Source organism: Teleopsis dalmanni, chromosome 1, assembly GCF_002237135.1.
Source record: "Teleopsis dalmanni isolate 2A chromosome 1, ASM223713v2, whole genome shotgun sequence".
Lineage (NCBI taxonomy): Eukaryota > Metazoa > Arthropoda > Insecta > Diptera > Diopsidae > Teleopsis > Teleopsis dalmanni.
Genome location: NC_051846.1, coordinates 118,189,451 through 118,205,465, shown reverse-complemented (window position 1 = coordinate 118,205,465; position 16,015 = coordinate 118,189,451). Strand labels below are relative to the sequence as shown.

The 16,015-nt window shown below is 35.1% G+C and overlaps 3 protein-coding genes across 3 annotated transcripts; 2 read left to right on the top strand and 1 right to left on the bottom strand.

The window, feature by feature from the left end:
* Positions 1 to 1,009: 1,009 nt before the first annotated feature.
* On the top strand, positions 1,010 to 2,728 carry LOC119665704. The gene has a single exon (XM_038074939.1). The coding sequence runs from the start codon at positions 1,010 to 1,012 to the stop codon at positions 2,726 to 2,728; it is 1,719 nt and encodes a 572-aa protein (XP_037930867.1).
* Positions 2,729 to 4,045: 1,317 nt separating this feature from the next.
* On the top strand, positions 4,046 to 4,717 carry LOC119665703. Its single transcript, XM_038074938.1, has one exon. The coding sequence runs from the start codon at positions 4,046 to 4,048 to the stop codon at positions 4,715 to 4,717; it is 672 nt and encodes a 223-aa protein (XP_037930866.1).
* Positions 4,718 to 10,728: 6,011 nt separating this feature from the next.
* On the bottom strand, positions 10,729 to 15,990 carry LOC119665702. Its single transcript, XM_038074937.1, has 3 exons — positions 13,993 to 15,990; positions 13,274 to 13,721; positions 10,729 to 10,982 (listed from the first exon to the last, which is right to left on the bottom strand). Exons 1-3 carry the CDS (start codon positions 15,988 to 15,990, stop codon positions 10,729 to 10,731), a joined length of 2,700 nt encoding a protein of 899 aa, XP_037930865.1.
* Between the last annotated feature and the right edge of the window lie 25 nt (positions 15,991 to 16,015).

Genomic DNA, 16,015 nt, shown 5'->3' with positions numbered 1-16,015 from the left:
CTTCCTCAAAGGACTCAGCAACGACAGCACGTCAACCGATGCCATCACCGAAGGAAGGACAATATAGCACGAGTATAACACGAATGATACACAAGCAAGGTGCAATTTGTGTATCACTGAAGCGACTCATAGCAGGCATCAATCGTCAAACAGGCGTTCAGATGAAATCCTTTTATGAAGTGAATATGGCAAGAATTGAGAAGCTATGGAATGAGATTGAAGCCATTAATTTTGAAATTTGGGAGTACACCAACAATCCGACTACAATGGGATATAGAGTATCTCGAAATAGAAGAATTGGTTCAGTCAACTTTAATTTCGTTAGCTTCAATGAAAGCAAATAATGAACAATTACAACAAGGAATCAGTAAACCAGACAGCGCTGGGATATCACTGCCTAAGGTAACAATACCAAACATCGATGGCGATTATTTGAAGTGGTGTCAATTCTACGATTTGTTCACCGAAATGATTCACAAGCAGCAGCTTTCTAACGCTCAGAAAATGTGGTATCTCAAATGTAGTTTAACAGGAGAAGCAGAAGGTTTAGTCCGACACCTGTCAATAACCAACGAGAATTATCAAACTGCATGGAATTTGCTACAAGTACGATATCACAACAAAAGAATTATTGTAGCAACAATCATTCAAAGAATTCTAAATCAACCAATAATATCAACCAATCCTTCAGCGACAGAAATAAGGACACTACATGATGTTACTTTTGAAGGATTGCTGGCACTGAAGAATGTGGGACTCGAAACTGATTCATGGTCGCCGCTATTGCTTCATAGTTTGCTCCTCAAACTAGATAAGCAGACTCGCATTTTGTATGAACAGTCGCTGACTCATCCAAGAGAAATTCAGTCGATTAAGGAGTTCATGATTTTCCTGGAATCACGATTCCAGTCCTTAGAGGCGACTGGCCATAGGGAGAAGCCATGCTCAGCAAAAACCCTTGCCACAACTATGGGAAAGGCAAATATATCAACCTGTAAGAACCGTAATAATGGATCACATTCGATATATTATTGCAACATTCTTGCAATCAACACCACAAGGTCGTATCAAGACAGTACAAAATCTTAGACTGTGCTTAAACTGCTTACGTACAAGCCATAGGGCAGCAGAATGCAAAAGTTCCCGGTGCAACAAGTGCAGCAAGAACCACAATTCGTTGTTGCACTTATCAGAGTCTTCCAAGACAACACACAAATCGATCAATGTCAAATCAGATTCATTGGTTGAGAAACCCGGTCATCAACCTTCTACTGTAATCACAGCATTAACACAAAATAAGGGATACGTTCTTCTTAGTACAGTTAATATGAAAATAGCTACGTTTGATGGTGATTTCATTGAGTGCAGAGCAATACTCGATTCTGGATCACAAATAAACTTAATCACAGAAAAACTGGCAAGAAAATTAAAATTGCAGTTACACTCATCACCGTTATGGATAGAAGGAATTGGTAGAAGCAAAAGGGACACAAAATACAGTGTGACAACAAAAATTCAGTCTCGAATTAATGATTTCAATGTAAATATCAACGCATTCGTGATGCCTCGAATTATCTCAGCCCAACCAACACAGTGTCTGGACACTTCTGGTTGGTCAATTCCTCAGAATATAAAATTGGCTGATTCAGACTTCGCGAATCCAAATCAAATTGACTTATTAATTGTAGCAGAATTCTATCACAGCTTTTTATCGATTGGTCAAATCAAAATAGGTGAGGGTCTACCTACACTTCAGAACACGGTTTTCGGATGGATATGCAGTGGCAAAGTTAGCAACGGTAATCAAAAGTTACTTACCTGTGGCATGTGCAGCGAAGCTGATGACGAATCATTGGATAATATACTTACTAAATTCTGGCAATTGGAGGAAATCAATCAAACGGATGACAAATTCACTGATGCAGAAAAGAAATGTGAAGAATCTTTTGCTCAAAATACTCACCACAATCATGAAGGGCGATTTGTCTTGAAACTACCATTTAAGGAGGATACAACTGTTCTTGGTGAATCCATGCAGATGTCGATGAATCGGTTTTTTAGTCTTGAACGTCGGCTGTTGAAGAATTCTGAATTAAAGAAGGTGTACGTTGACTTCATGCGAGAGTACGAACATCTCGGCCACATGGAAAAAATCAATCAGGATGATATAATGCATCCACATTACATTTTGCCACACCATTGTGTAATCAAGGCAGATAGTACTACAACAAAGCTTCGAGTGGTGTTTGATGCATCTGCAAGAACATCAACCGGAGTCTCACTCAATGATATCATGCATAATGGTCCAGTCGTGCAGAACGAACTCTCATCCATTTTACTGCGTTTCAGGAAACCACGCTTCGTTTTTACAACAGATATTGAAAAGATGTATCGGCAGATACTAATTGATCCACGAGATGAATATCTTCAAATCATTATCTGGCGAGAGTCACCAGAAGAAAACTTGTGCTATTACAAATTAAAAACGGTAACGTATGGCACAAGAGCAGTGCCGTATCTGGCAACTAAGTGTCTACAAACCCTGGCTAGAGAGCATGCCGTTAAATTTCCGCTTGGTTCCGCTACCCTCAGCAAGGATTTTTATGTCGATGACGGTTTAAGTGGCTCAGACAGTCTCATGGAGGCAATTGCAACAAAGGATCAACTTATTAAAATATTGGCGACAGCTGGTTTCAAACCTCGCAAGTGGTGCGCAAATAATTCCTAATTACTTCAAGGACTCGCTCCAGAAGATCAAGAAGTGGATCTCGATGTCAGCAGTGAGTCACATAAGACAGTAAAAACTCTAGGCCTTATCTGGCTACCAAAATCTGATCAATTTTCAATAAAAACTAACGGACCTACACACAGCAAAATAACAAACAGGACCGTAAGTTCCGAGTTGGCGCACATTTTTGATCCACTTGGATTAATGGCTCCCGTAGTAGTGAAGGCGAAAATATTTGTTCAAAAATTGTGGCAGTTAAAACTTTCGTGGGATGAAGCTTTGCCTGCTGAAATGCATACTCAATGGACCCATTTTCGTCAGAGCTTATGTGAAGTAAATAATGTAAAGATTCCACGACATATATTTCATCATAAACAACCAAGGAATACTCAGATTCATGTATTTACTGTTGCCTCCGAAAGGGCCTATGGAGCTGCCATTTACATCAGAGCCGAAATGACTGATCGAACTATCTCAGTTCAGTTACTTTGTTCAAAATCACGCGTCGCTCCACTAAAAACGCAGACAATACCAAGACTTGAGTTATGTGCGGCTTTACTAGGAGCACAATTGGTAGTAAAGGTAAGAAAGGATTTGGAATATGAACATCATCCGATATATATGTGGACTGATTCTGAGATAACACTGCATTGGATCAATTCAGAACCATCAACATTCCAAACCTTCGTTGCTCATCGTATCAGTAAGATTCAGCAATTAACACTAAAGGAATAGTGGAGGCATGTCAATACTAAACAAAATCCAGCTGATTAATAATAAATAAATATTATCCAGAGGTGTAGATCCAATTTACATTCAGAAGAATGCAATGTGGTTTTATGGGCCACTTTTCCTTCATGGAAATCAAGAATGCTGGCCCCAACCATTCCGTCAGGAATTGATAACATCCGACCATATACAAGCGGAAGTCAAAAGGAAGGTACATGTGCTTACAATTTCACATGATGATGAACTAATCAAAATGATTTATACGATAAGGCATGGAAACTCATTCATTAGGTTGCAACGAATTCTTGGCTATGTGTTGAGATTCATCAAAGGGTTACATAATAAGAGCAAACACAACGACATCAATTTGACACCATTAGAACTGGATGAGTCATTACTCATAATTATAAAAGCCATACAGCTAAGTGATTTCAATGAAGAACGACATCAACTCTTAAAGAAAAGGGATTTGAAGGGAAGCAGTAGTCTCCACGGACTTTCTCCATTTATCGACGATAGTGGCGTCTTACCTACGATGCCAAACACCCCATGCTGCTGCCATATAACGATCCAATAGCTAAGCTCATAATGAAACATTTACATGAGAAGGGACTTCACTGGGGACCGCAAACAAATTTAGCCCAGGGCAGGCAGCGATTTTGGCCAATAAAAGGCAAGATTATGGCTCGATCCATTGTGCAACATTGTGTACAATGCACTCGAGTACGCCCACACATGTTCAAACAAATCATGGGCAATCTACCAGCTGACAGAGTCCAAGCTCAAAGACCTTTTTTCAACGCAGGTGTGGACTTCTGTGGTCCCATATGGATACACCACAAAATTAGAGGCAAAAGACCACGCAAAGCATACATCGCAGTGTTTTGCTGCTTCTCCACGAAGGCAGTACATTTGGAAGTTGTTAGTGATCTCACTACAGATGCATTCTTAGGCGCTTTGAACCGGTTTACGTCAAGAAGAGGTCGATGTCAGAACTTATATTGTGACAACGCGACTAATTTTGTGGGCGCTAAAAATCAAATGAACAAGTTAGCTGAAAGCATTCGCAGCACAAATGCTCAAAACAACATAATAAGATCCTGCTCAGCTCAAGGAATTGTTTTTCATTTTATACCTCCGAGAGCACCACATTTCGGAGGATTATGGGAAGCTGCTGTCAAATCAGCTAAATATCTATTGATGCGAACTATTGGCAACGTGTCACTCACTTACGAGGAATTGGAAACAGTGGTAACCTAAATTGAAAGTATGCTAAACTCCAGACCAATAACACCGTTGTCATCAGACCCAAATGACCCGGCTGCCCTCACACCAGGACACTTCTTAATAGGAGAACAGCTAACAGCCCATCCAAGTAGGTCAGAAACTACAACCAAACAATCGCTTTTAACCAGGTGGAAGCTGGTGAATCATCTAAAAAACGAGTTCTGGTCAAGATGGTCAAAGGAGTATCTTAATTAGCTACAGTGACGTCAAAGAAGGAATGCTGGTAATCATTCAAGAAGACAACGCTCCTCCGCTTCAATGGCCTCTGGGCAGAATCATCAATTGCTATTCCGGTAATGATGGAAGAATCAGAGTTGTAGATGTCAAAACGAAAAACGGGATTTGGAAGCGTCCAATACATCGGCTACCACCATTATTGTCGGAAGATTGTTCAACCCCCATGATGCAACTTGATAGATGTGATGCAGAAAAGCCTAAAAAACGAGCAAAACTCAACATCAACTTGCTAGCCATTGCATTGCTGGTACTATTATGGATACCACTGATATCAGGGTTAGGTATCACGATAAAATCATTTAATAACACACCAGGCATTCATTTCGAACACAAAGGAGTCATCAAAAGATCACAAGCAGAATGGAAAATCATAGCATATTATGACTTAAGTCCATTGCAGCAGGAGTTTGAATTTATTGAAAATGGAACCGAATCCTTAGCGAACGTGTGTAAGTTGATGAATGGATATAATCACTGCTGGACGTTAGTTGAACAGTTCAAGGCAGCGAGAAATGAATTGTTATATGCAAACATAATGCAGATTAACAAAAGAAAGAAGAGAGGCGCAATCGATTTAGTGGGTAACATTGCGAATGCAGTATTCGGCGTTTTGGACTCAGAATACGCTAAAAATATGGCGCAGACGATTCAACAACTAAAAAATGACGACAAACATTTGCTTAACCTTCTAAAAAACCAAACTTCAATTTTAGATTCTACTCTAAATATCATGAAACGAAATCAGCAGCAGTATCAAACAACCTTTGAATTAACAGTCGAGCGATTGAACGATGTAAAGGCAAAAATGTTAGAAGAGGACAAGGAAATTTATAATTTAAAACTCCACCAACTTTTCACTGCGATTTCAACTCAACTATTAAGTGTAACAACAAGTATTCAATTTTACGAATCAGCATTTTTAGGAGTGTTGACCGACACAAATCATGGAAAAATCAGTCCACTTCTCCTGACGCCAAAGCAACTCATGAATGAGGTTACTACAATGAGGGAACATCTCAGGTCAACAATGCAGTTGCCGGTTAACATGAGCAACATTTCTGAGCTATATTCTCTTATGACAGTCAGCAGTGGTTTATTTGATACTAAAATGTTGTTTCAAATAACTCTACCACTAATCAATGATCAGTCCTTTGATTTATTCGTTGTTATTCCCGTTCCAGGGATCATAAACGGAGAATACGTGACAATCACACCATGTACGTCTATGATGGCATTCAATACTCATAGGAATGGATACTTTCCGATTTCAGAAATACAGTTGGCACAATGTGTGTCTTCAAAAAATGATGTCTTCATCTGTTCAGATACACAAGAAATATATTCTCTTGAATCAGGCAAGTGCGCTTGCGAAGTAAATCTATTTAATAATAGTACATCATCTTGCACTTGGCAAAGTTTCACAAGTAATACCTTATGGATCCAGGCTGTTGCACAAAATCAATGGATGTTCGTCGCAAGAAACCCTGTAAAGCTAAACGCAGTATGTGCCAATGAGCATTCTCAGGTAAAATTGCAAAATACAGGTTTACTTGAGCTCCCACCAGGGTGCATACTCTCACATCATACGGCAACAATAAAAAGCCATTACACAATGACTACTCGCTTAAAATATTCAAACACAAGCTTCCATTCAAGCCCAATAGGGACAGCGATTCCTCGGCAATCATCTCTAAAGTTGAAAAACATCAGCATATTAAATATGATAAGGTCTCAGGAAGAACTGCCGAACAATACACTATCGCAGCACCAACACCATTTCATTGTGGAATATATATCACTTGGTCTCAGCGTGCTCATATTCTGCAGCATAATCGGTCGATATTTATTCAGAAGAAATACACAGTCACAGGATTGGTACACCCCACCCACAACCACGAAGACGAGTTCAAGAGCAACATGCAATGTCCGAGTTCGAAGTAGCAGCATAGGATTGACTGGCGTCAATCGGGGGCAGAATGTCCAATTTGGACATAATAATGATCAGCCTAAGATCGACAAATCTTGTATTTTAAGATTTATTCTATTATTTTTGGTTTGTTGTCAAAGCAAATTTTTATTCTCATAATGTTAATGACTTGATATCTTAGCCTTGAACGGTGGGTTAAGATATCAAAATTTATCACAACAACAACAACAGTTGTATATCACACGAGCACACTTTGCTCATCATATGAAACTGCAGATAAGCCATGCATTTAGCATGTGCAATTCTTTAATATAGAACATTATGAGAAATTAAAATTTGCTTGTGCAAGGTCAGTATTGTACTTATTAAATAATAATTATGTTTGTAAAGCAAGCTAGTATATGGACTTAGTTCAAGGTTAAAAGAAAATAAGTTTATAAGCATATACCAGGTTGCTAAGGAAATTACGCAAGTAATATTTTTATTTGTCAATGCATAGAATTTCCATGAGAACTGTGACCGTTCCCACGACTAAGCTGAGCGATATCTAATCGCTACTTTAATGCAGCTTAAGGTATAGAGCATTATTGTAGGAATTGTATGCATCAACACCTTGCCAAATGTGTATAAAACCTCAACATTTTCTAATAAATTTATCATTCAATACAAAACAGCCCTTGCATTTTAATTAGTTCAAGTGCTTATTAAAACTCAACTGCAAATAGGTTCAAGTGCCTAGTTGCTCAAAAATATTGTTTGAATCCATCTGAAGTTGGTTTAAGTGCCAAATTCAGATTTTGCAATAGCAACTGGTTCAAGTGCCAGATTCTTAAACATAAGCAACACTGAATCGATTCAAGTGTCGATTCAGTTTCAATAAGAAACGACTTATTGAACAGCGTGCTTAGTTATTGTCGGAGTTTGTTTTGTTTACGTAAATAAAAAATAAAATTGTACAAACATGAGTGTTAAATTATTTTGTGTTTTATTTTATTTATATATTTTTTTTAAATAGATATTTGTTTAATAATTAAACGTGTTTTCTCTAATAATTGTTCATTTGTTGTTGTGTTTAGAATTCCTTTACAAGTTTTCCATTCATAAAATTTGTAACAAAAAAAATTCATTTTTTTTCGTATATTTTAGGTTCTGCACATTGCATGTATCGATACCCGCGGCACGTTGGAACCGAGGATCGCAGGTAATGTCCATGTGATTTTTAAATAAACATTTTAATTCAATTTCATATTTTTTTTAGCTAAATCCACTTCAGTTTTCTTCACGTGAGTTATTTTTATCTATATTATGTATAGAGGTAGTAGTTAGTTGACACACAGATTTTATTTTTGTCGTAAATTGTAAATTTGTGTCGTTACAGTATAATGGTTGTAAATACGGTTTTAGTAATTCATTAATAAATAAAATAAAATTCGATTTATTCAACACAATTATTTTCTGAATTTTTTATTTTGTATAAATTTAAATATACTTTGTGACAGTTAACTCTGAATGATGATGGCCTAAATAACTTCAAAATAATGGTGTCATACTTTAAGCCAGTGTTACTCAGCTGCTCGCGATTAGAACTGCTGGCCTATAAAATATTGAATTTTTTACTTTAACAATAGGCCTTTTCGGTGGCTCGCAAGTACGGCAAAGAACACCAAGTTGCTGGCCTATCCTGGCCTATACTGGCCGAAATGTACACAAAACAACAACAATATCGACCAGTAAAAAAAAAAGTGTTACCAACGCAATAAACGAACTATTGTGAACATTTATTGGAAATTCCAACGAATATTGCAGTCCATATGTCAAAAATTCAAAAAAAATTCAAAAATTCAAAAATGTGTAAAAATCTTGAAAAGTAACGAAGAAATAATAAAAACGCAAAAGATTGAGCAATGTAGAGTGCTACTTGATACAAAAGCAAGAGTTTTTGGAAACAAAAAAAAAAGACTTGGATACCAACATGAGCTTGAGGATATTACAGCACATGGAATTGCAGTAAGTATCATATAACTTCAGTAATCATTTCAAATTAAAATTATATTGATATAAAATATATTTTTTTAGGATAACTTTACTTCAGTCTGCTTAGAAGGAAAAATGCGCACACTTTTAAGTGTATTTAAAGCGGCCAACACCCTACATGGTGTTGAAGAACGAAATATTTGGTGATAAACCAATTATTTCAAATAATTACACAGCGACGTTAGGGTTTGACAGTGATTGTACAAACACATGCTGAGCTATCGCCAAAGCATGAATCGTCAATGTATGAATCATCAATGCAGGAATCGCCAACGCATGAATTGCCAACGCAAGAATCGCCAACGAAAGGATCGTCAACGCAGGAATCACCAGTGCAGGAATTGTCAATGCAGGAATTGCCATAACCTTCAATTTTATTATTCAACCGCAAAAGAAAATCTGTGCATCATGAATATTATGAAAACAAGTTATTTGCTAAGAAAATGATAGGGAAAGAGAAAATAAAATTTTTAAAGAAACTATGAATGAATTAAAGGAAAAAATAAAAATGAAATGGGATCATGAATTGAAATTAAAGGAAAGAAAATTGAAATTGGAAGAAAATAAATTTAAATTACTTAAAAAACTTATGCATAATATGTAAACATATTTATATGAATTTTACAAAAAAGTTATGTATATGGTAAGTTAAAATAATTTATTAATGATAAGAAATAAGTTGATAAAATATTTTTATTTTAATTAAAAATATGTTATATTCATTTCATGTAATATATATGTTTAAGTTTAGAATTTCTTTAATTCATATTTAAATTTGTACTATTTATTTTACTTTTATGTAAAATATTTTAAGTTCAAGTAAGTTTCTAGTAGTAGTTGTATAGTATTTTTATTTTAGAGTAAGAACATTATAATATTTCAATCTTAAAACAAACCTTACACGTTAATTTATGCTATTAATAAATAAATTACAAAATATTTACACATTGAAATATTGTTGCTTATTGAACTAAACTACATCTAACATATAAATGTAAAACAAAATTTTCTATTTAAAAAACCACAATAAATATATTAATTAATAGCCTCGGGGGTTGCAAAACGTTGCATTTTTTACCCCGCATCGAGAGTACCTACAAAAGTTTACTTATCTCATTGTTTTATTTTTATATTTCAAATATTCTTACTATTCCTTTTAATTCCGTATTCATTTTAATTGTATAGTATTTTTATAAAAACATACTATACTTGATTTTTATGCACATAAACAAGATTTGCTGTTTGTGAAAACAAAATATTTGACAGATTGCAACAGTGATGCCAATGACTCGCGTGGCCAACATAGGCCAGCATGCATTTTTTGCCTTATTTGCGAGCCACTGAAAAGGCCTAATACTATTTGTCTGAAAAATATTGATACTTCTCTTTGCACTGGTTGCTTTTAACATTTTGTTTGTAAAATACATTTTTTTGGTTTATGGCATGCGTTGAGTCGAGAATCACTACTCTAATTTATGCAACTTCTCTAAACATTTTGTTGTTGTAGCCAATATGTCTTTTGATTTATTTTGGATCCTACTTTATCCTACTTTAAGTATTTAGTGGCAATGGTTAGTTGATGCTGAGTAAGTCCGAGACAAATTCAACCTTCCCATAGATTTTTACTGTGGCATGATGCGAAATTTTTCATTTTTAAAATTAGCAAATACAAACAACGTTATTAAAGTTTTTAATTTTTAATTGTGAAGATCCAAGAAATAATTCAACTACAAATCAATAAACATTTCATGATACTCGCTGTGTAAATATATAAAAGTTCTAAAATTTACTTCCATAATTTCTTAATTGACATGTTCTTCTCTGAATCCTTCTGCATAACTTTAGCGACAGCCATTTCAAAATCTTCTTGAGTAACATGCGCATGACGCTCACGCATTGCGTACATACTAGCTTCTATGCAAACACCTTTAACTTCTGTACTAGAAGCTCCCGGTATAAGTTTAGCTATTTTACGCAAATTAATGCAGCGAATCAAATTAATTTCACGCGAATGAATTTTGAGACTATTTAAACGAGTTTCTTTATTTGGTGAGGGAAATTAAATTTTTTTTTATGATCGAATTATCCTTTTTCATAACAGCTCTACATATTTTGGAAAAATATCTACTTTTGCATAAGAGCTCGCGCTAAATAGTCAAACTGATAATTTATGTTATTTACGAAATTATCTTCAATATATAATTCTGCAAATGTCTTCATATTGTAGATTTTTTTATGATATTAGAAGAATTGTAAGAGAGAAGTCAAAATTTATTTAAAACGAACATTGTTAATTTGAAAAAGCTAAAGTGAGTGAAGTTCTATTAAATTTGTTAAAATTTGTTAAAATGTTGTAATAAAAGTATATAATAAATTTATATTACAATTTTTTTGAACAAAGCTGTAATTAAATGCTTTATTTACAGAAATTTATCAAACACACTTAACAAAACATAAGAGGAACATCAATATTAATCTCCAATGTATAATGTGAACAGTGGAAATTAAAAATGCAGATTACCTAATTCTTATTCTCTTAACCTCACAATATAAACGTAGTATAAGAATTATTTGATATTTTGTAGTTTATTTATTCAATTATTTATATTCCAGTTAAAAACAAAACTTAATAAAAAATAGTAAATGAATAAAAAAATAGTAAATGAATTTCTCGGGGAAGGCTGTAACCCGTACAGGGTGTGTCGCAGGTGGTGGATAGTGAAAGCCTCCCAGTAATGGGTGGTAGGAGGGAAATGAAATATCCCCCGCTTACCAAACAGCCAGGAGATGGTAAACTTTGTAACAAACCCCCACTGTAAGCTTTCCGAAAGTAGTATCGATAAAAGGTTGTAGATAGCGCTGGGGAATGGCAGCTAGATTCTCAGTATCACGTATAGGCGGAGATTGAGACAACTGGTATGGTTATACATGAATTAACAGATAGCGCAGTGATATCGATTTAAATGGTATGTGCAGAGCGGTAGAAGGCAACGGAAAACCACCACTATTACTTTTTCAAGTTTAACATGAATAAACATGAATCAATTTATCTAACATGACTGAGAATCAAAACAACGACCCCGAATACGGGCGCCCGTTAAGATTCAGTAATAAAGTTTATAAAATTTTTCTCAAACTATCTCAAACAATTTTGACAGGCAAGGCAGCAAGCTTATAGGTTTATCTGCGATGGTGACCTCGGAAATTTGTTAGTTGATAATATTATTGTTGAAAAATTGAGTTGGTAAATCTTAAAGGCATTTCGAATTAGATGATTAGTAAATACATTAGATTTTTCTTTGTCGTTACGAGCTCATTTACCGCTAGAGTTTCTTAACGGAGGTATTGCTTCAACGGGTGATTTTATAGCCTGATTAGCCTTCCAGAGTGATCCTTTGTTAATAGTATATAATAGTAGAAATAACTAAAAATATTTGAATTACTTTAACTCATTTCGTACCTCAGTGTGGTACACCACACGACTAGGTTTGAATATTTTTTAAAAATATATGAAAATAATTAATTTAATGTTTTTTATGTTTGTTACTTATGTTTAGTCTCGAATAGTAAAACAAACGAAATGTTTGAATTCAATTGTAAATTTAATTTTTTATTAAATTATTTTCACCAAATGTAAAATGTAAAATGTATGTAAAATGTATAATTGTTTTAAATTGGAAATTTAAATTTTATAATTTAAATACAATGAATTTAGAGTATATAATTTTTGTAATTTTAACAAATGTAATTTTAACAAATGTAAAATATGTAATTTATTAACAAAAAAATTGATCATTTACTTTTCACTAAAAAAGACATCCGTAGACTTCGCGCACAGTAAAAAATGTGTCAGCTGAAACGGGAACCAACTCTCAATTCTTCAACAACACAACAGTAAAACAAAGCGCAAAACGGTCGTTTTGCTCTCTGCAAGTGCAGCGAATTTACGAAATAAATAAAATCTACATACAGGGTGGAGCAGTCAAGTTAGATGTTTTGTTTTGCTCCAACATACTCCCCCCTGTTGAATGCTATAGTTTCAACAAGTATCACACGGTAAAGGAGCAATTTTCTGAATTGGACGTTTAAATGTACGCTGTGGTGTAGATACGTCAACTACGCGAACCTTTCCGTCAGTGCCTGGATGAATCTGGGTTATACGCGCTAACACCCACCTTTGAGGAGGCAAATTATCTTCATGCACGATTACTATTTGTCCAAGTTTAACATTGGGTTCAGGACTGAACCATTTAGCTCGCTGTTGTAAAAATAGAATATAATCGCGTTTCCAGATTTCCCAAAAACGACGTTTTAAATATGTAATGATGAACCTATTAACAAATGTGCTGGAGTTAAGGCTTCTCCGTCGTTGGGATCATCAGAGTTTGCGCAAATAGGCCGAGAATTTAATATTGCTTCTATTTCAATTATTAGTGTATTAAACTCTTCTAACGTTAGATTAGCTTCAGCAACATTTTTCACCAATAGTAGTTTGGTTGATTTGACAGCAGCCTCCCAAAGGCCACCGAAGTGTGGAGCTCTAGGAGGAATAAAACAAAATTCGAAATTAGACTTACCGCAGAAAGTCATTATTTCATTAATTGACTTCTGCTGAAAAAATTTACTAGCAAAATCTCTTAATTTCTTCTGTGCGCCAACAAAATTTGTTGCATTATCGCAATATAGCCGTTGTGGAACACCTCTTCTAGCAATAAATCTTTTGAGACAAAGAAGAAATGCATTAGTTGATAATTCGGTGACTACTTCGATATGACATGCCTTCGAAGCAAAACAAACAAATATTGCAACATAAGTTTTATAAGGAGCTTAACCTCGTATACGGTATGATGTGAAAAATGGTCTGCAAAAAGATGCCACTAATCAAAAATGGACGTTGTGCCTTGAGACGATCAGCTGGCAAGTTTCCCATAATTTGATTCAATAATTTTGGTTTGTACCGAAAACAGTGAACGCATGAGCTAACAACCTTTCTCACTGCTTCTCTTGCATTAATTATCCACAATTTCTGACGGAGTAGAGCGATTAATACCTTTGGTCCAGCATGTAAATTTTCTTTGTGTAGAAAGTCAATATAAAGCTGCACAAATCGATCATGTTTCGGAACCAACGCTGGAAATTTAGCATCAAAGGGAATTTCTGCGTTTAGTAGTCTTCCACCAACTCGAAGAATTTTTATCTCATTGTTGCCTTTCACATTTGTATGTAGGAACGGAGAAAGTTTTTGTAAGTTATTGCTTATGGTCTTACCACGTTCCAATAAATTAATCTCATGTGAATAGGTTACACGTTGTATTTCAGCAATGATTTTCCAAAAGGTGATGTCTAATTCCTTTGATGATATGTGCATGATATCAGTTAGCTTTAATTGTTTGTCAGGGCATTCTTTGTTAAACATTCGAAAAATATAAGTACATATACGTAAAATTCTATAGTAAGATGAATTATTGTGTATTATCTCTAAAAGTATTGAGTTCTCATTATCAATCTTTCTGCACTTTAATGTGAGTGTTTTGCGTAGTTCTATTGGATGTGCTTTAATATCACCAATTTTACGTGATGGCCATTGATCTGTATGTAAATACAAAAATGCAGGTCCGCTGAACCATATTGTTTTAGGTAATTCTTCAGCATTACAACCGCGAGAAACAATGTCTGCAGGATTGTCTTTAGATGGTACGTGATGCCATTTGATGTTTTTGGTCATTTCTTGAATTTCTGATGTACGATTTGCTACAAAACAATTAAGAGAAGATGAATGCATTTGTAGCCACTGTAAAACCACCTCAGAATCTGTCCAAAAATATACTGAATTCACGAATTGTTCAACCTTGGACATGACTTTATTCCATGTTCTACTTAATAAGAGGGCTGCACACAGTTCAAGTCTCGGTAGGGATTGTGCCTTAATCGGCGCTACCTTTGATTTAGCAATTAAAAGAGTTACATTCCATGTATCATTCAATCTTGTACGTATATAAATGCAACAACCGTAGGCACGCTGTGAAGCATCGGAAAATCCGTGAACTTCACTCTTAATTTCACTGTCAGTAAAAACATAACGAGGTACATTAATAGAATTTAAAAAGTATAAATCATCTCTTATGTTTAACCATGATGTTAGTAACTTTGGAGGCAGAGTTTCATCCCAACTCAAATTTTGTATCCAAATTTCCTGAATTAGAATTTTACATCGTACGATAATTGGACTTAAAAGTCCCAATAAATCAAAAATTTTAGCCACAGTTGATAGAACCGATCGCTTTGTATGAATGTCATGAGTCGGAATTTCGTATTGAAAACAGAATAAATCACTTTTTGGTTTCCAAACCATGCCTAAAGCCTTCGTGATGGGATCTGCGCTAGATTTGATATTGAAACTTTCATCACTGCTCGACACTACTTTGTCGCAATTAGAACTCCATTTTGCGAGTTGTAATCCAGCCTTTGATAGTAAATTTGTAATTTCTATTTTTTTGTTTAGTAATTCAGTAATAGTATTAGCGCCGGTGAGAAGATCATCAACATAGAGATCTGTTTTTAACGTAGAAGCACCAATTGGAAATTTATGAATATGCATGTCTGCAATGTGAAAGAGCGATCGAATAGCCAGAAACGGAGCGGATGATGTTCCATACGTCACTGTATTTAATTGAAAAATCTGTAAATCAGCGTGAGGATTATCTCGCCACAACACTAACTGAAACCATCTATCACGTTTGTCCATCAAAAATTGGCGGTACATTTTTGCAATGTCCGCTGTCAATGCATACTTATGTAATCGAAATGCCATGAGCGTAGTTATTAAATCTTGTTGAATAGTCGGTCCAACCATAAGTGTGTCGTTTAGAGAATACTTAGAGCAAGTCTTTGCTGAAGCATCAAACACGACTCGAAGCTTTGTTGTGAGACTTTGAGGCCTTAAAACGCAGTGGTGTGGTATGAAATAGTGTGGCTTCGAGAAATCTACTGCTTTTATATTAGACATGTGCCCTAATGATACATATTCATTCATGAACTCTGAGTACATTTTGTATAGAACTTGATCTCGTTGC

Coding starts and splice junctions, on each gene's coding strand:
- LOC119665704 (XM_038074939.1), top strand. CDS start 1,010: ATGGATCACATTCGATATATTATTGCAACATTCTTGCAATCAACACCA.
- LOC119665702 (XM_038074937.1), bottom strand. CDS start 15,990: ATGTACTCAGAGTTCATGAATGAATATGTATCATTAGGGCACATGTCT. Junction 13,722..13,992: donor ATTTACATGCTGGACCAAAG/GTATTAATCGCT, acceptor TTTGCTTCGAAG/GCATGTCATATCGAAGTAGT. Junction 10,983..13,273: donor TCCAGCACATTTGTTAATAG/GTTCATCATTAC, acceptor CACCAAATAAAG/AAACTCGTTTAAATAGTCTC.
- LOC119665703 (XM_038074938.1), top strand. CDS start 4,046: ATGAAACATTTACATGAGAAGGGACTTCACTGGGGACCGCAAACAAAT.